This window comes from Triturus cristatus, chromosome 1_2, assembly GCF_964204655.1.
Source record: "Triturus cristatus chromosome 1_2, aTriCri1.1, whole genome shotgun sequence".
NCBI classification, from domain to species: domain Eukaryota; kingdom Metazoa; phylum Chordata; class Amphibia; order Caudata; family Salamandridae; genus Triturus; species Triturus cristatus.
Window position 1 is genome coordinate 1,025,519,464 of NC_140580.1, and position 20,266 is coordinate 1,025,539,729.

At 43.7% G+C, this 20,266-nt stretch overlaps 1 protein-coding gene across 2 annotated transcripts in view; it reads right to left on the reverse strand.

The window, feature by feature from the left end:
• ASTN2 (astrotactin 2) overlaps positions 1 to 20,266 on the reverse strand; it is a 2,498,474-nt gene that overhangs the window by 348,522 nt on the left and 2,129,686 nt on the right. For both annotated transcript variants that reach the window (XM_085612137.1, XM_085612129.1), the window contains one exon: positions 11,024 to 11,289. In XM_085612137.1, coding sequence (XP_085468263.1) covers positions 11,024 to 11,289 — 266 coding nt within the window. The remainder of the gene's footprint in view (positions 1 to 11,023; positions 11,290 to 20,266) is intronic.

The following is a 20,266-nucleotide window of genomic DNA, read 5'->3' on the forward strand; positions in this document are numbered from 1 at the left end:
GGCTTTCATCACAGAAACATGGGGAGATGCCTCCTCAGACCCCGATTTGGTGATGGCGGTCCCCTTGGGGTACACACTACTTAGACAAGACCGAGCAAGCAAAAGAGGGGGTGGGCTGGCCATCCTGTTTCGAAATACGTGGAAAGGGATTTTTACCTCTCAAAAAAATAGCCCTACCCTGGAATCCAAACTTTTCAAAATTCTGATCGATAACCACCATACTTTTAATGGTATGTTATGCTACGGACCCCCGGGTTCCCGGGCTGATTTTTTGAAGGACATAGGCAGCTCCCTGGATGTTGAATAAATAGAATGGATGATGGATCCCTGGTTGGTATTGGCGCTCACCACTTCCAATATGTACTGTGTTCAAATATTAAGGGTGCTCAAAGGAAGAAGGGTCATCCACCCTTCTAACTGGTGATCCCTAGAGATCACAAACAATATAACACAACCTGAGCACGCCAAACAAGTATACACCAATATATTCAAAATAATATGATGCAGTTTCTTGAGATGTGAAATCAAATCTTCATTTATTGATTCTTGCACCAGCCAACACGTGTTTCGTCGCCTGGGAGTACCCGTGACTTCCTCAGGGTTTCGTTAGTCAATTATCTCCTTTGCATTGAATAGATGGGCTCAAAAATCTCCGTTGTGGTCAGATATTAGGTGGGAACCATATCAGGAAAAAGAGTAGTTCTCGTTTGTCGGCAAATCGCCCAAGATAGCAGACGCTCAAATAGTGTGGTCACGTAATATCGGCATGACTCCTAGTTTCAAGTGTTGTGCGGAGTCCCTGGATGTAATATCTCAGTCACCGGACTTTACACTCTTGGGTGACTTTAATTTTCACCTTGAGGATCCACTAGATAGTGACGCTGTACAATTTATTGATATTGTAAACAGCATGGGCCTCACTCAGCAGGTGACCGGCAGTACGCATTCTGGGGGCCATTTGCTTGATGGAGTATTTACCAGCAATAATTGTCTACAATGCCTTCCATCACTGCCGCTTGTCTGGTCGGACCATAAAGCTGTTATGTTTTCATTTCTTGTACAAAACCCTCAGACAAAGAAATTGACAAACAGGCAGCTGAAAAGGGTCCGGCCATGGCATACGTTGGCATTGGACACTTTTGAAAATGCCTTAGCCCAAAATCCACCGCAATTTTTAGAAGACCCAAATGCAGCTATCGCTGCATTTGAGGAATGGCTGAGTAAGTCAATAGATAAGGTACTACCAGCCAAATGCATTTCTAGCCATAGGTCTAGACCCACTAAACCTTGGTATTCGGAACAGCTTAGGCTACACAAACGTTGCCGTTTGGAAAGGAAGTGGAGATCCTCGTATGAGATGGAGGATAAAATTATTTATGAACTAGCCTTGGTCGAGTACAAAAAACTTGTTTATAAGGAGAAAACTTATTTTACCACGGCCATACTAATAGCAAACAATTCCTCAAAAGAACTTTTCTAGATGGTAAAAAAGTTAGCCAAATGCCCTGAGGCAGTAGTTTCACCTAAAAACCAGGCATTTTGTAACACAGTGGCTACTTCTTTCCAAGAGAAAGTTACGGTGGTTTATAATGGATTTGCCAGATCCATGGACCAAGAAACGGTATTTTCTCTGCTAGCTGGAAGCTGGCGTCTGTGCTCCCTCTTCTGAAGAAGCCTATTTTAGATGGGGCGGATCCCAACAACTACCGCCCGATCTCCAGACTTCCGCTGCCGGCAAAGATGGTGGAGAAGGCCATCAATGGCATTCTATCAGAATATATCGAGAGGCATGGTTTTCTGGATGATACCCAGTTCGGATTTCGAAAACATCGAGCTTCTCCAGAGCAAACATCATTGTTTTAGGTAACATTTTCTAAATTGATTTACACACGTTTGATTCATTTGCTCTGTGCAATGTGTCTGTGATGTTAAGTGCTCTGACACCCTGCACTGGTCGGAGAAGCGCTATAAAACAAATGAAATGCTTGTGAGATAGGGACTATGGAGAGATGAGGGCACTGTCGGACAGAGGGTGTGAGGGAATCCATGGAGAAGGAGGTCATGGGTGGCAAAAAAGATTGTTGCACCGGGCACCACCTGCCGGGCCTGAGAAAGTAATGTCTGTCACTGTGCTGTTTGAAACTGATAGTTTCACCCAGTTGGGAAGGTGTTGTCTTGACTTGCCTATATGTATGTATGGACTTTTATTCAAACAGTAAATAATAAATACATTGCTTACTTTATGATGCAAGTTACAATCCGTGGCACCCAGTAAGGATATGTTTTGTATTTAACTGTGTGTGTGTTTGCATATGTGCACAAAACATTAATAAAGTACTCCCTCTGAAAGACATGTTTATGATCTAATATCACAGTTACCCTATTGTTTTACTGTGCGACCAGCCTTCTATTTCAGATGCTTTGCAGCAGTTACAAGATCTTGTTACCGTTTGTCATTGTTCATAGGGGTGTAAATTCTGCTATTTATCTGATTCCATGGACTTCATTGCTCGACTTTGCTCCCAAGAAAGTGTCACTCTAAGTGTCACACATTTGGTCGTTGAATGTCACTCATAAGTGCACTGAAACCATGGAACTCTCACACATCAGCAATCTGAAAACTTGGCCGCTGTGCGAGTAGGGACACAGTAAAACATAGAAATCACGTGACGTTAAGCAACGACTGCGCGCGTTAGCTGCCGTTGTGGGTGGGACGATGGGAACACTGCCCCTCCTCTCTGCACCTGTGTGTTGCTTCGATGCTGCTGCCAGGAATCAGGTGAGCACAAGCTGCTGCTGCTGTGCCCCCTTCTAGTGGTCGTCTTCGGCCTGGATGTCACTTCAGGAGATGTGGCCTAGGGTCCAGAGCTGCTAGATTTGCTAAGGGAAAAGCTTGTTCAAATCGTGGCCTCAGCTCAACATCCTGGCATGGTGTGGAAATCACTTAGGGATGTAAAATGCTTCAAAGCGCTCCAATGCCTTTGGGACTAGTCACAAGCTTGAAATATAAAACCAAAAAAGCTAAAACACTAACACACAACTTGGTAGATGGTGACATCAGCACGAAAGTGGAGCACTGCAGAGCATGAAGGTGACTGTTGTCCCTATACTCCTGATTTTGTCAGCACTGAAGGGCCTATGAAAAGCTAAATTAACTGCACATTTCAGCATGCCGGAGGACCTCAGCATGCCTCCAAGTCAGTATGGTTTTCCATGGTGGCCATATTGGGTGAGGAGAAACCCTCCCCGAGCCAACAGGAGTGCTACACTAGAACTCTTTTATGTGGAAAGGACTAATTCTGCCCAATCAAAACTTCTGATGACCAACATGTGTGCGGAGCAAAGGCCTCTCTTGGAAGCAAATCTTGGGCTCTTTTTTGGTGATCACATAAGTTCTGAAGACAGCCGCGTGTCAAGTCAGACCTTAAAAGCAACTCACTGTCCAAGTCCACGTGACAATACTAACTCCCCTTTGAACAACAAAGAACACTTATGCGTGGTTGCTTGTACATTTACATGGACATACAAAGCCTCCCCCTCGATGTGGCACACTTTCTACCTACCCCTGGCCCATTGCTGCAATCGATGGACAGAGCTAGACATGGGGTGAAAGTGGAGGAGAGGAAAAAGTATATGTAATGACTTTACATTTGATTTTCAAGCAGAGACTCAAATGTAAAATGCAGTGACCCTTGCTCAGGTATGACGTAAAAACAGAATGAGCCACATAAAACTATATACAGAAGCTTCTGCTTGGTAACAAGGGAGTGGCATGAACGAACGCGTGCCTAAATACTTTTGGTGTGACCAATGGGGATTTAACGTAGAGGTTGCAGAATCTAACTGCATTTCTGGGAGAAATTGCGGTCTGTGCGATAGGTCCCTGGCTAGAGAACAAGTTCTGTGTTTTTTTTAAAAATCTTAGTTTCCCTCCAGAACCAAATTGTGTGATCCTGGTAAAATCACTTAGGTTCTAATTTAGAGTTAGGCGTTTGTGGGACACAGATTGCCAGAGGTTCTGCATATGCCAAAATCTAAATCCGGGCATTCAACTCCACCTGCTCAGCTGTCAGTGAACCAGTAATGCCTAATCGCATGCAATTGAGAGTCCGTACTCACAGTGGGACTACAATTTGTGCGGTAATCCCCCACATAAATTTAACCTCATAAAACGTGGTGGAATTTGTGGAGGTAAAGCACAACAAATAGCGAGTTCTGTAGTATACCACGTTACACTGTCCTAATATGTGTGTGTTGATGTTGTTGTTGCTACTACCAACACTTCTACGACTACTGCAAAAACTGGTACAACTTATTATACTACTACTATCACTACAACTAGAACTACTATTAATACTACTATCACTACTAAAACCAACACTACTATTAATAATGCTGCTGCCACTACTATTTCAACTGGTGCTACTATTAATCCCACCACTGCTATCACTACTACTACAACTACTATTGATATCACTATTACTACAACAAGAACTACTATTAATACTTCTAGTACTACTAAAACTACTATTACTACATGTATTACTAATATAAATACAACTATTATTACTACTACTATGACAACTACTACTACAACTAATTCCACTATGAATTCTACTACTACTACAACTGCTATTATTTCTATAATTGGTGTTAATAATACTGCTACTACTACTACTACTACTACTACTACAATTAGCAGTACTAAAACATATATTACCAATACTACTACTATCAATACTGCTACTACTAGTACCACTAACAACAATAATAACAATACTAATAATAACAATGACAATAATAATAATAACAATAAAAAGTGTATTAACCTCTTCTGTGCCCATGACGAGATAGTCTCGTCATGAACCCCACCCACTAATGTAACGCCCGGCACAGGAGGGGGAATGGGCGTGGCACAGAAGGGGTTAATATTATTGTTATTATTATCATTATTATTATTATTAGCATTGTTATAATTATTATTATTATTACTAGTAGTAGTAGTAGCATTATTATTATTATTGTAACAGTGGCAGCAGCATAGTAGTAGTAATTCGGTCTCTAGAAACAGTATTATCATGTAGCATGAACTCTGCTCACATTGTCATTTTAAAATAACATAATTACACCAAGAGCCTTAAAGTCGACGACTTAAACCAATGCCGGAAATTAATATTGAGTGAGTAAACCTTGCACAGCACTTTAACATACAGACCAAGTAGGGTTTTAAAAAACTGGAAAACCGGTCCAGGAAAAGCCTTCGCTGTGTGAAGCTCCTCACACTCAGGGGCAGACTACAGTAGTCACACCCGCTAAGAACTAACATAAATATCCTGAAATTGTGGTGCTTTTTAAGGGTTGTGGTATAGTATAAGAATGTGCCTCAGTGACTCCTGATAAATTCCTCTTTCATACTGTTAGAAACAAACTCCAAGTGCTGCCAAACTCCCCCGAATGTAAGGAGCCAGTCCAAGCTCCGCACAATGTATGAGAGGCAATTGTGTCCCAGGTAATTAATGATCCCGCTGGATTTGGTATTTCTATAGAACAAATTTACCAGACTATTCCAGGTGCTCCATATTAGAAATGGGGATAAACAGAGGATTTGGCTCTACTGTAGGAGAAAATCACGTTTCCTCGCGTTCCTAGATGCAAAACTCTGAATCTTGTAGATTTCCCAACAGATATTTTACCAAATTTTACCTGTTGTAATATTTGCAGGGAAAATTACGCTGGATCTAACTGGTATCTGAGCACCAGGTGTAAACCTGATTTACTGGCAAATTCCTGTTTGCGCCTGAGTCGGGATTACCAGGGCCTGTTTTATTAGGGAATAACCCTTGTTACCTCATACATATGTTATGTAAGGACAGGCCTGCTTACAGGTACGTTGTATCTTTTCCAGAGGAACAATCAAGTGATCTCTTTGCAGAATTTCCACTCAACTTTTTTGTGCCCATTCCAGCATTAGTGGTCACAAATTCCAAAGCTATATAAGAAACAGTGATTCTACATGTCAGACTTAGTGGCCTTATATTCTAGTCCTTGATTTGGACTATGGGCGATAACATTTGAAACACGAATAGCGACATATCTTCTACAAGTTTTGACAAAGCCAATAGGTCTCTGTTGAATGTGATGACACTTGAAAACATATGCATACAGGAATATGATTTTCATGCCACGGCACTTTAAAACAGGTCTACCAAAATAACACAAATTACAGATATTGGAGGTTGTGGAGAGGCCATAAATAACAAAGAAGTGGAAAAGGAGAAAAAAACAAATAATCTATGTATAAGAAATATATAGGCAATGCACTGAGTAGCCTAAGATTAACACCTTACCAGGGAAGAAGAGTAAATGATATAAGTGGTCAAACACATGAGGAGTAATATGTGTTAATAAGAATATTGATTATTTAAGGAGCTGATGATTATTTGTCGTCCACTCCACCAAATGAATTGTCTGTAAGCACTTAAATAAGGGGTGTGATTAACACCCATTTCCAAGGCTCTCATTTTATCAGCCTCTGAAAGATGAAAGGATACATCATCGCTCTAGTTTTCAAACCTGTGATCTTCAGGTCTCAGGCAAGAGGTACAGCTCTCCTATCACAAAATGTACATGACTTAATGAAATGTTTGCAAACAACCACACGCTCATTAGTTACACCTTAAAATGACGAAAATTACATAACATTAAACACTACTTAAAATAAGACATAAACAAATAATTAGCATAGTTATATTTGTGGCGCAGAGTTCAATTCGCTCACACAACACCACCACCAACAACACCCCCGCCACCAAGACTGCAACCAATAATACACACTATCGCTAACACCAATATCACCCCAGAAAACAACCACTAACCATACCACCACCATCGAAAAACACCACCATCAGCACCACCACCAATTACACCTACACCAGATTTAAGAAATCCGACCGTGAACACAGGATGCATTCATTGAATTAGACATCAAATAGAGAGCAGTATGAACTATAGCTTCTGAGGTAATTACAGGAAGATCAGAATGTTAAAGAAAAGGAAGAAGCTCAAACGTATCACGTGTTAGTACACGTCCCAGTATTGACTCTTTGGCTCTAAGGAATAAGTCAATAAGCTTTGAGCCCTTGTACTTTTTCTTTGTTCATGGTTTTTTGAAGACATTTTCATCTAAACAGCAGTGTGTCCCACATGTGATTTTGAACAGATTGCAGAATTATGGCAAAAATTCTGGACTTCAATGTAAATTTCTTCTGCGTCTCAGTCTGCTCATCATTGATTCAAGAAGTCACTGAGATTCTGTTATGCAAGAAGCCATCTTTGGACTTCCTAGCCCTGGCAAAATAATGGCCTCCTTCACAGCTTCCTTTGGTTATAAACTCGATTGACACTGTAGTAACAGCGAAATTTACGAGCAATATTTTTAATACAACTCCACGTGTAATACCTTTTCACGCAGGTTAAAATGTAGGCCTCTGAGAAAAACTGAGATTGTGTTGGAGTCTCTGACTGCCTGCCTCAGGGAGATGAATGACAACAAAGGCAAGTGTGCCCTTATTAGTTCACACCTCCTGGTGACCTTCCACATCATTGTTAATGCCATCCATTTCAACCAAGCCTCACAGATTCACATTTTTGTATATATTGTGTACCGGTTTGATTCATTTTTAGGTCGAGCCCAGCGCAGCGCGCATGCGCTGCCCTAGGAGAGGGCCTCCTGGAATCACTCCAGACTTCCAAGAGACTTCTCCGTGTGGGTCTGACTTCTCCCATACATTCCATTGGCCTTTGCGTGTGGCTTTCAATAATGAAAGCACGCAAATGGCCAAAGGCGGGTGCATGTCCCGCCTTTCCTCTAAACTATCACTCCCATGGCCTAGGGGTCTCAGGAGCCAGCAGCGGTCCCGCAGTGTGCCTGCTGTATTCCTTAAATTCCTAGCAGCGCACGCGCACCACTCGCAGGCTTGTTTCTTTTCTAGCTTTGCACCATCTGGCATCTGGGGTGTCGCCTCCCCTTATTCTGACATTATGATGTTTAATTCCCCGTGGGGACTTGTTAGCGGTGCTTTCTGTAGGGCCAATGTGTTTTTTGCTTCTTTCCTTCTGGCTTGCATGTCTGCTTCCTCTGCGGCTGATTAACAGCTGTGCGCTTCAAAGTAGGAGTGCTGCATGGAAACCGAGAGACCGTTGTGTGGACATTTCAACTTTACCTGCATGCAGCTATGCTTGCGCACGAGCCCGCACCAACGCGAGCCAGGGTAGCGGGTGCGTGCTGTTTTTTTTTTTAATTGAGTGGCACTCCTCTGGTTTCCAGCTGCAGCCCACTCCCCGAGTGGTGGCATAGTACTAGGCCTCGCGGGCACCGTGCTGCGGGCGCTATAGCAGTTTGGCAGGAGTATGTCGTCTCTGCACTCTGGGAATACACAGGAAGTTTCCAGGTCTCATCAACAGCGTGGTTTCTGTTTGTGCGTGATAGCCGCGGTGTCTCAAACAGCGAGAGCGGATAGAAATTGTAGGTGGCATTGGGGCTGGCCAGCCGCTTTGCACATCTGCAGCTTTATGACGGGAGCTCACTGGAGCCTCATAGCAAACACAGTGCGCTTGTGAGGTGTCAGCCAGAGTGCCGCCTCTGCAAGAGCAATGAAATCGCACTGGCGAAAATTCTTGCATGCGTACACTTTTTTGGATCTGTGTACGGAGGTAATCAAATGAAGAAATGTTTATATATCCTACAAAGTATTTTGTGGAATCTGCTTTACTCATACACGATTGATGATACAGTGTCCTTATCATTTATTTGGGCTTAATGAAATGTTAATTTGTAACCCACATAACCACTGCTTATATGATTTATACATGATTTACTGACAGTTTATTAATTATTTCCACATATTACTTAAATATATTATTTTTCATATTGTTCTATAAATAGATTTGGCATGCGATGCCTTTGAACCCCAAACAAACTCTTCTCGCACATAAGTTAATATAATTACTTAATTGGACGTTCCTTGGCAGTGATGCATTTGCAGAAAGTCTAATTGCAAGCTGGTGCAAATACAACCATGAATCTTGTTGAAAAATACTTTAGTCCTTAAGTCGTTGCATCAGGAGGATGCTGAAAAGTTTGAGGTTGGACACCCGCGCATGGATTCTTGAAAACAAATATTTACTATCATGTTGTGCGTTTTTTTTACTACACTGCAAAGTAATAAAGCTTAGTATGCAGGGCATGTTTTCAGATTAATGGATAATCGAGGTTTATTCATTTTATGTATTTAAATACTTTCAATTTAGTCTTTATTTCGATTATTGCAATCATTAAAGACACAACAAAACAGTGCAGAACAAATCTACACAAATTAATAATACAAGTTACAAAATTACTAAAAAAACTTCTAAAATACCTAAAAAGATAGAATGTTAAAAATGTTAAAAATCAGTAGCATAACGTTAATTGGGATTTTTGGGAACATGATTTTAAAACTCAAGCTTTTTTCCAGTGGTGTATTTTAAGTGGCATGGATAATGCACATTTCCTTGATCTCATTTACACAGTTAGATAGAGCTGGGAGTTGTACCTATTTACACGTCAACTATTAACCAAATAAATGGTGAAGTTATAAAATTGAGCATATATATTATATAGAAATACCACTCAATGCACGTTGTTTTTTCAAATTATTTGATCGTATACCCCACGACCGGCTCAAAAACTTAGCTATAGCTATTACTAGGTGTTCATGTGTTTTGGTCTTAAGAATACGAAGTGCATGTTGGCTAGATCTGGTACCCAGGTTTTGACAGATCGGTTTAAGCCATCTGTCTCTGGGGCATTTATATGATGTGCATACAAACAGGATGTGAGAGATTGACTCGTCAGTGAGTTGGCATGACGGACAATTGGAGTCTGTTGTATCGTGCCATTTGACAGTGAGTGATTTTACCGGAAGCAAACCAACCCTAAACTGATGGTACAGTTTTCTGTCGCTGGGTTTGGTTATGAGGTTCCAGTAAACCTCAAACTGGATGTCCTTCTTGTTTTCCACTAATTTGCCTGTTAGGGATACATTCTGGACAGATGACATCCACTTTGTTTTAGCCATGTTCCTGTAGGCTTCCTTATAATCTTTTTGGGATGGAAATGTACTGCCTACTGGGTCCACCCACAGATGACTATACCCCATATTTAAATAACAATGTCTTTAATTTATCTTATAAGGTACCAAAGGCGAGACCTATTGGCTATGCCAATGCTTGTTCACTTGAGTCATTTCTTAGAAGACATACTCTTCTCAGGCGATGGCTACACCCTTCTTTCATTCACTTATTTCGTCCAGACCTAATATAAGTGGTGCTATACAGCAATCATCAATTTCATACTATCATCCCCTTGCACTATGATTGAGTTGTTTGTCTTCTCCTTCTAAACCGAGCCTAAACCAGTATTATCCACCCTAGGCATAACTCTAGGTGTCAGAAGCCATCTTTCCCCTGCATTAGACAGTTAAACTCTTCATTAAGGTGCCAGAAATCTGGGAGAGTTAATTAGCGGACTGACTACATCTTCAAAATGGACATATTAAGTACTTAGCATCAAGTACGAATAGACCTTCTGACCTCAGTTGCACTGCTTTCCAAAGTCTAGCAACAAGAGGACATGTGAGGTAGATGTGCATGATATACCTACACAGAATCGAATCCATATCAAAACATTCCAGACCAGGATGGCTCACTTTAGCAAAAGTAACCACTTGTTAGTGAAATTCGTGTTAGTAAAAGCGGATGGGTATAGGAGAGGTGGAACACAGGCTGAGCAGAAGTAGAAGCAAGGAAAAAACAGAATAAAGCAGAGAGAGCGTGGGACTCACTGTGAGAGGGAGAAAAGCAAAAATAGAAACAAAAAAGGGAATGAAAGAAGAGAGCATTGTAGAGGTAAAAAGGGGCAATGAGGAAGAGAGACGCGCACAATTTAGAGAGGGTGAGAAGGTTCCTGCAGTGCCACACTGACCTCTTTGGTGTTGTTGTCCTGGATCAGACTGTACAAAGGAGCCACCCGGGTGATCTCCAGCAGCACTGGAGTGGGGCTGAGCTGCTCCTTGCCGGCCCGCCGGCACAGGTGGCACGTGGAGGGGCAGCGCCCCTTTTCCTCGCAGTGGATCTCCACCCCCAGGATCAGCTGGTCATCCGAGAGCATCTGAGCAGTCAGCAGGCCCGAGAGGTAAGTGATGAACGGCATGGACTTCAGCTCCTTCTTGTTGCCCAGATCTGTGGTTTCTGATGGTTTGGGAAAAAGAAAACAAGGCAGAAGGTCAAGAAGATGGTGGAAGAGTTGGTCATATAGATATTACATGAGATCTGGGCCAAGCTGAGTGGTCACGAGGAGTGCTGCTCCTGAACTCTGGGGTCATCGAGGTCCTGCACTCTGTTGAGACCTTGGTACCTAGTGTGGGATCAGGCACACCTGTGTAGGTGACACCTAGAGGTAGGATGCAAGTCACAGGTCTGCTGCAGTGCAGATTACGTGCACCACAGTTATGAGCCCAAGCTGCAGGTGAGAACCTATAACGAGGAAAAGGTCAATAACAGCTGTTATTGCCCTGCAGGTGCGGGCAATAATGCTATTACCTCCTCCTTCATCTGCCCCCCAGCAGTGAATTCAGCTCACTGTGGGCAAAGAGATAAATGGCTCCTGTGGAGCTACTGTTCCTCTTCACAACCTGCTCTCTAGGCCGTTCTGTGACGGACCCTTTCCTTCCTTCACTTAGAAAGGTAGAAAAACAAATATGTTAGGTGGCGTAATGCAAAATGATGGTGCTCCCTGCAGAATAGGATGAGGGTTCCCCTGAGTCTCTTCTATCTCACAGATATTCATTTATGTTTAGCTGAAAGGGGCTCCCTTGAATGGCCAGGGCCGCCTTGGAGCATTGCCCCCCCCCGCCCCCCTCTTCGCTGTAGGGTCTGCAGGGGCCCATTAGAGCTTCATTCCCCTTAACCTTAGCTACTAGAATTGTGTGATTCTGCAGCTGCAGCATTTTCCACATAATTATGGATGTGCCGCATTTGCCACGTATTCCATCCTCTGCTACATAATGTGCAGATTTTAACAAAATGAATTGCTTGTAGCTCGAATGAATCAAAAGTTACTAAAAATGCAGCGGCTTGTGTAACCGCTCAGTGGACCCATCTCGAGGTTTGACTAGTCAGCATCTGGGAGCGTATTGTGGTATTTGAGTGTTCTAGTGATACTAAAGAGGCAAAATAATTGCTAAGGGCAGTGTTAACATAGGTTGAAATGACAACATAATGATGTAATGCTGTCACAAAATGTGCTGCATTACACAACATAATTTGTCTTTTCTTGACACATACTTTGGTCAAAACTGCCACTTAATTTGGTCCGCTCTAGCCGCATAAATCCATTGGCCATGCCCTAGTGAAGTAATAGGAGGTACAAGCACAGCGCAACTGTGGGCCTGATTCACAAAGGTAAAGTTAGACCAAAAGTATAACTTTACTACTTTTCAGTATTCACAAAGGCAAGTTACTACTAGTAACTTTACTACTAGTAATTTTACTAGTAGTATCTTTACTAGTTGTAAGTTTACTTATAGAAAATTACTAGTAGTAACCTATCTTTGTGAATACCAAAAAGTGGTAAACTTAGACTTGAGTCTACGTTTACCACTATTTGGTATTCACAAAGGTAAGTTACTACTAATAACTTTAGTACTAGTAGGTTTACTAGTAGTAAAGTTACTAGTAGTAACTTACCTTTGTGAATGCCAAAAAGTAGTAAAGTTAGACTTTTGGTCTAAGTTAGACTTTTGGTCTAACTTTATGTTTTTGAATATGACCCATAGAGAGCAACTTTTAAAGCCCGGAGCTTCAAATAAGCCATTTAAACCTTTGACCACGGTGAGCTGAATTCACCATTGGGGGAGAGGGGAAGGGTGAGAAAGCAGAGCAGCCGGAGTGGCAGTGTGATGGCAGCCACGGAGAGCTCCCTCTATAGGCCTGTGAAAGGAGCTCTAGCTCGCAAAGGGGGAGCTTTTTGATTGGATGGCCAACTGCCAATATTAAAAAAGGATGCTCATAGGCTAATAGATGAATGTCCTCAGATGATAAGATATGTAAAGTATAAGTCAAACATTCATTGGCGCATACATTCTAGTGCTCACCGATGCTTCTCCTTAGATTGTGTGGTGCTAGAAAATAGGACCTGCTGGAGACCCCTGGCATGGAATGCATTATTTCTGTTTTTCATGTACGTCTGCCAGCAAAGGCCACTCGCTTATCAAACGTTACATCTACCTTTGGAATAGTTCTTCTTGGGACATGAATGAGGACAGAGAGCCATGTTTTTGTTATATCACACATGTGTTTCCATTAACAAAGATAAGCAAACATCACACTGTAACATGCATCCAAGTTACATCCAAGTTACAAAGTACCCCCCCCCCCTGCTGAGAGTACTTCAGCTCCAGCAGAACGGGCAGTCGTGGCTGCAGCTGGGCATCACTGACCCCAGACGTGTGATCTCTACAGAGGGCACTGAATACAGCCATATATTCTGCCCTGATTTAATTTTGTCTCTGGTGCTGCTGAGATAAGAGGCTTCCAGGTCTTGTCCCCGGGTAAGGTTACACAGCAGGTAGGTGAATACGACTAGTCAGCTACATTCCCACTGCGTGCTGACTGGTCGTCTCCTATAAATAATGTTCCCCAAAGCCCTTGAAGAGTGATGGCTGACTTCACAAACCCAGAAATCCCTTTAGGTATGAAGACGATTACCGAAAAGACTACTGATAAGCAAGGAAGTAGCCAGAAAATTAAAATAGCCCCCACTTTGAAAGAAAGCGCTGATGCCACCAAGCAAGCGAATCAAGTGAGCCGAACTCTGGCCAAAACAGCTTCCTTGTCTTTTCCGCTCATGCATCTAGCCATTCACTCTTTCACCCTTCCATCCACCTTCCTTTCACCTTTACATTCTGCCATCCATTCATTCTTTCATCCATCATTCAGTCTTTAGCCCATTCCACTCATCCATTATTCCATCTATCGAATCTGCCATCCATCCATCCATGCAATCTGCCATCCATTCACTCTGCCATACATCCACTCTGTCACCCATCGATCCATCCACTCTGCAATACATCCATCCATCCGTTCTGCCATCCATTAATCTATATATCCATTCACTCTGCCACCCATCCATCCATCCATCCACATCCATCCATCCAGCCATCCATCCATCCAGCCAGCCACCCTGCCATCCACCCTTCAACTCTGCCAATCAGTCATCAGTCCCTCAACTCTGCCATCCATTCTCCCACCCTGCCATTCATCAATCCACTCTTCCATTCATCTATCCATCCACCCTTCCATTCATTAATCAACTCATCCATCCATCCACTCGGCCATCTATCTGCACACCCACTCTGTCATCCATCTATTCTACATGCATCCACACATCCACTCTACCATCCATCCACTCACTCTGTCATTCACCCTCCCATTCACACACCCTGCCATCCATCCATCCATCCATCCATCCATCCATCCATCCATCCATCCACCCATCCACCCACCCATTCATCCACTCATCCATCAGTACACTCTGCCATCCATTCATCCACCCTGCCATTTATCTATTTACTCTGCCATTCACTCTTTCATCCATCCATCCATCACCATCCACTCTGTCATCCATCCACTCATTTTTTTACTCACTCGTCCATCAATCCTTTTACTCTGCCATTCCTTCAACTGTCCATTCACCTATCCATTCACTCACTCATCCATCCTCCTATCCCTTTACTTTGCCATCCTTCAACTTGTTCATCCACCTATCATTCTCTTACCATTTCACTCACTCTTTCATCCACATTCATCCACCCACTCATTCATCCATAGTCCCTTCTTTTCACCCTTCTTTTCACCATTCCTTCCAATATTCCATCTTTTTTTCCCCATTCTATTTAGACAGCTATCATTTTTCCTTGCTCTTCTGTTGACGCTCAATTTCACCCTTAATGCTGAAATTTTGTCTATCGAGTTGCAAGTTGCAGACAGAAGAACCCTATAAAGGACCCCCAAAGCTGTAGCTGCTGAAGCGGATGCTTCTCGACGCCCCTGGATACTGTTGCTGTGATCAAAGAAATGTCAAAAGACCCCAAAGTCTCCAGTAAAAAAAACTACGTTCATTATTACTTAGCTGGCATTTGGGTCAGTACGACAAGATGGCTCAGTGAGTTGAACACCTCCCATTGAAATATGCAGAGATCAATAGGTCATGAGGTCGAGTCTGGCAAAGCCTACTCAACCTTCCATCCTGTTGAATGCCACTAGACCCAGGAGTATGGAATCCACGCTTGTCTCTATCTGATTACAATATTGTAATCTCAGATTCAAAATACCTTTCAAACGTGTCGCAATAGGAAACCCCCAGGTGCTCCCCTCCTTCGTACACACAGACCCTTCACAGAGGGTCTCAGCGTGGGAGAGTGGGGATTTTGATTTTCACCTGAAGGGAAAGTAGGTTTATGGCTCAATAAAACAAGCTCATTTTTGGACCAACGCTGCTTGATATTGTTGGCTACTGAGGAGTCAGCCCTGGAATCGGCTATAATTGCTTCCGTGTTAAGGTCACCACAAAACCTTGGTCCATCGCAGTGGGGACCTATCCAAAGTGGGACTATCTGAGACAGCTGGGCTCACCTAATGTCAGGTCCTTAAAGCAGACACTGGAGGTTGTGTTCATAAAGCCAGCGATACTATATGCTGGGTGCCCATGTGTGGCACCCACTACCCTCTCCCCCTACTCCCGGAAATGTAAATACTCTTTCCATTAGGTACATTTGGTTTTTTTATTGTAATCAGAAGGATTCCAAATAGGTTTTTCTCCTATAAGCCGAACAGCTAAATGTAATTAACGTACGCAGATGGCTTCCTTTTGGCCATGTGTCCCTCTCCAGTTCAACAGGACAGGAAGTGAGAAGATTTCTGTTGCGGTTGCCTGAAAATGACACAGACAGCGCTGTCAACTTCTGCATCCATTAGAATATCAAGATTGTCTGCCCTCAAATGCCACAAAGGAAACAGCTGGGAATTGTAATTGTATTTATATAGCGCGTACTACCACTGACGAGGCGTTGAAGCGCTTTTCAGCAAGTAGCACGCTTCTCTGGAACCCAAAGGTGGATTAGTGGGAATGTCAGAAGGGGCACTTCCTGGCTCTGCCCATTGAAGACTTGCAGAACGGTTTTCAAGAGAGCACCTTTTGGAAATTAACCAGGAAAGAAGGCTGCTTGGTGTCGCTGCTACCTGCTTCCTGGGTGCTGCCCGGCCCCCCACTCCCAACAGCTTTGAGTCACATCCCCCTCCAGTTCATGTGCCAGTGGGCCAGAGGTCTGCTGCAGAGAGCCGGCACTGTTTTGGAGATCCTCCTCGGAACCCCTAAAAGTGAGGGGCAGGAAAGGTGCATCTTTCCCTGCTATTTTTGAACTGTCTGCATCATTAGCAGGGTTCCTGCAATGAAATGCCGAAATTCACTGAAAGCAGATTACAGTGTTCCTTTCAGCTGCGTACGTTTTACAGCTTTCCTGGGGTTACTACAACGTACAAGGCATACCCCTCAGGGAAAAAAACAAGTCAATTTGTGGCCAAGGTCCAAAGTTACAGACAACAACGTCAGCAAGATCCTTAATTGAGAGTAAGCCTATATCCCCTGGGTAAACGATCCTAGCGCAGCCCTACCAGGGAAGACTCTGGCTGGATGAATTTCTGGGGCGGTAACTCGGTGCAATACTGCCCTCCTGTGGATACTTTTATGAACTGCTAGTTTAGTTGAATTATATTTTTATCTTCCCTGCATGTTTCCCCGTAGCTTCCTGTGAGAAGAACATTATAATTTCATACCGTTTTACTTTTAGTCGGATTCTGTTTGCATATTTAGTATTGCAGAGTCCTTTTTATAAATAACTAACCTTTGGGCAATTTTTTGTTTTTACGTTTAATGTTTTCAGGTTTCTGTAAAGATTATACCATATGCACTTCGTTTTGACTTCTCAGGTCAAGGGAGAGCTTTTAATTTTTTTTTTATTTATTCAGGTGTCCCTGCAAAAGCAGTTGTTGGACAAGACGCCACCCACATGATTCCCGATACTTATAAATTGGTGAATGAGGTCGAGTCTGGCAAAGCCTACTCAACCTTCCATCCTGTTGAATGCCACTAGACCCAGGAGTATGGAATCCACGCTTGTCTCTATCTGATTACAATATTGTAATCTCAGATTCAAAATACCTTTCAAACGTGTCGCAATAGGAAACCCCCAGGTGCTCCCCTCCTTCGTACACACAGACCCTTCACAGAGGGTCTCAGCGTGGGAGAGTGGGGATTTTGATTTTCACCTGAAGGGAAAGTAGGTTTATGGCTCAATAAAACAAGCTCATTTTTGGACCAACGCTGCTTGATATTGTTGGCTACTGAGGAGTCAGCCCTGGAATCGGCTATAATTGCTTCCGTGTTAAGGTCACCACAAAACCTTGGTCCATCGCAGTGGGGACCTATCCAAAGTGGGACTATCTGAGACAGCTGGGCTCACCTAATGTCAGGTCCTTAAAGCAGACACTGGAGGTTGTGTTCATAAAGCCAGCGATACTATATGCTGGGTGCCCATGTGTGGCACCCACTACCCTCTCCCCCTACTCCCGGAAATGTAAATACTCTTTCCATTAGGTACATTTGTTTTTTTTATTGTAATCAGAAGGATTCCAAATAGGTTTTTCTCCTATAAGCCGAACAGCTAAATGTAATTAACGTACGCAGATGGCTTCCTTTTGGCCATGTGTCCCTCTCCAGTTCAACAGGACAGGAAGTGAGAAGATTTCTGTTGCGGTTGCCTGAAAATGACACAGACAGCGCTGTCAACTTCTGCATCCATTAGAATATCAAGATTGTCTGCCCTCAAATGCCACAAAGGGAACAGCTGGGAATTGTAATTGTATTTATATAGCGCGTACTACCACTGACGAGGCGTTGAAGCGCTTTTCAGCAAGTAGCACGCTTCTCTGGAACCCAAAGGTGGATTAGTGGGAATGTCAGAAGGGGCACTTCCTGGCTCTGCCCATTGAAGACTTGCAGAACGGTTTTCAAGAGAGCACCTTTTGGAAATTAACCAGGAAAGAAGGCTGCTTGGTGTCGCTGCTACCTGCTTCCTGGGTGCTGCCCGGCCCCCCACTCCCAACAGCTTTGAGTCACATCCCCCTCCAGTTCATGTGCCAGTGGGCCAGAGGTCTGCTGCAGAGAGCCGGCACTGTTTTGGAGATCCTCCTCGGAACCCCTAAAAGTGAGGGGCAGGAAAGGTGCATCTTTCCCTGCTATTTTTGAACTGTCTGCATCATTAGCAGGGTTCCTGCAATGAAATGCCGAAATTCACTGAAAGCAGATTACAGTGTTCCTTTCAGCTGCGTACGTTTTACAGCTTTCCTGGGGTTACTACAACGTACAAGGCATACCCCTCAGGGAAAAAAACAAGTCAATTTGTGGCCAAGGTCCAAAGTTACAGACAACAACGTCAGCAAGATCCTTAATTGAGAGTAAGCCTATATCCCCTGGGTAAACGATCCTAGCGCAGCCCTACCAGGGAAGACTCTGGCTGGATGAATTTCTGGGGCGGTAACTCGGTGCAATACTGCCCTCCTGTGGATACTTTTATGAACTGCTAGTTTAGTTGAATTATATTTTTATCTTCCCTGCATGTTTCCCCGTAGCTTCCTGTGAGAAGAACATTATAATTTCATACCGTTTTACTTTTAGTCGGATTCTGTTTGCATATTTAGTATTGCAGAGTCCTTTTTATAAATAACTAACCTTTGGGCAATTTTTTGTTTTTACGTTTAATGTTTTCAGGTTTCTGTAAAGATTATACCATATGCACTTCGTTTTGACTTCTCAGGTCAAGGGAGAGCTTTTAATTTTTTTTTTATTTATTCAGGTGTCCCTGCAAAAGCAGTTGTTGGACAAGACGCCACCCACATGATTCCCGATACTTATAAATTGGTGAATGAGTCTTGTCATTTAATGGACCTGTGTGCTGTCCAGAAACGTAAGTTTGGCCACACAATACTAAGGCGTCGTCCGTCGTGCGAGATACAAATGTTTTGGGGTGCAGAGTAATGTGTCAAAGGCTCCCTCCAGAGAACTCATATCAAGAACCCTTCACATCGAAGCGTCGCTTCTCACAACAAGGAAATCCCTAAAATGCACATGTTCCAAAAGACGTTTTGATTACATCCTCACTGACTGTCCATGACCCGTCAATCAATCAATAAGGGGTTTGTAGAGAGAACCACTCACCCGAAAGGGTCCCAAGGCACTGAGTGGTACGCGGTGATTCTCCAAAGAGCCAAGTCTTGAGGCCCATCAAGAACTTGGAGAGTGTGGGTGTCTGTCAGAGGCTGAGAGGGAGGGTGTTCCATGCCTTGGCCGTGAGGAGGGAGAATGAGCATCCTCCTGTTCTGGACTTCTTGATGTGTGGTACCATCGCCAGAGAGAGCTGGGTTGAGTGGAGAGATATTTGGGGGCATGGAACGAGAGGCGGTAGTTCAGGTAGGCAGGTCCGGTGTTGTGGAGGGGTTTGTGGGCGTGGGTGAGAAGCTTGAACGTGATTCTCTTCTCGACGGGGAGCCAGTGTAGTGACCATAGGTGTTGGCTGATGTGGCAGAGGCGCGGTAGATTGGGGACTAGTCTGGCTGCGGCACTCTGGAGGTGCTGGAGTTTGCGGGTGAGGTTTTTGTTTATCCCGGCGTAGAGTGTGTTGACGTAGTCTAGTTTGCTGCTGATGAGGGCATGCATGACGATTTTCCTGTGTTCGAGGGGAATCCAGTTGAATGTCTTCCGGAATAGGCAGAGGGTGTGGTAGCAGGAAGAGATGACAGCATTGATTTGGTGGTCCGGTGTCCAGGATGAATCCGAGGTTGCGTGCGTGGTCCGTGGGAGAGGGAGGGGTCCCGAGGGCGAGGGGCCACCAGGTGTCGTTACAGGCATCGGGGTGTGGACCCATGATGAGAACTTCTGTTTTGTCCATGTTGAGTTGTAGGCAGCTATTCTTCATCCACCTTGCAACTGCCTCCATTCCTTCCTGGAAGTTGTGTCTGGAGATGTTGGGTTCGTTGGATAGGGAGAGGATGAATTGGGTGTAGTCCACATACGATATGATGTTGAGTCCGTGTGATCTGACGATGGATGCTA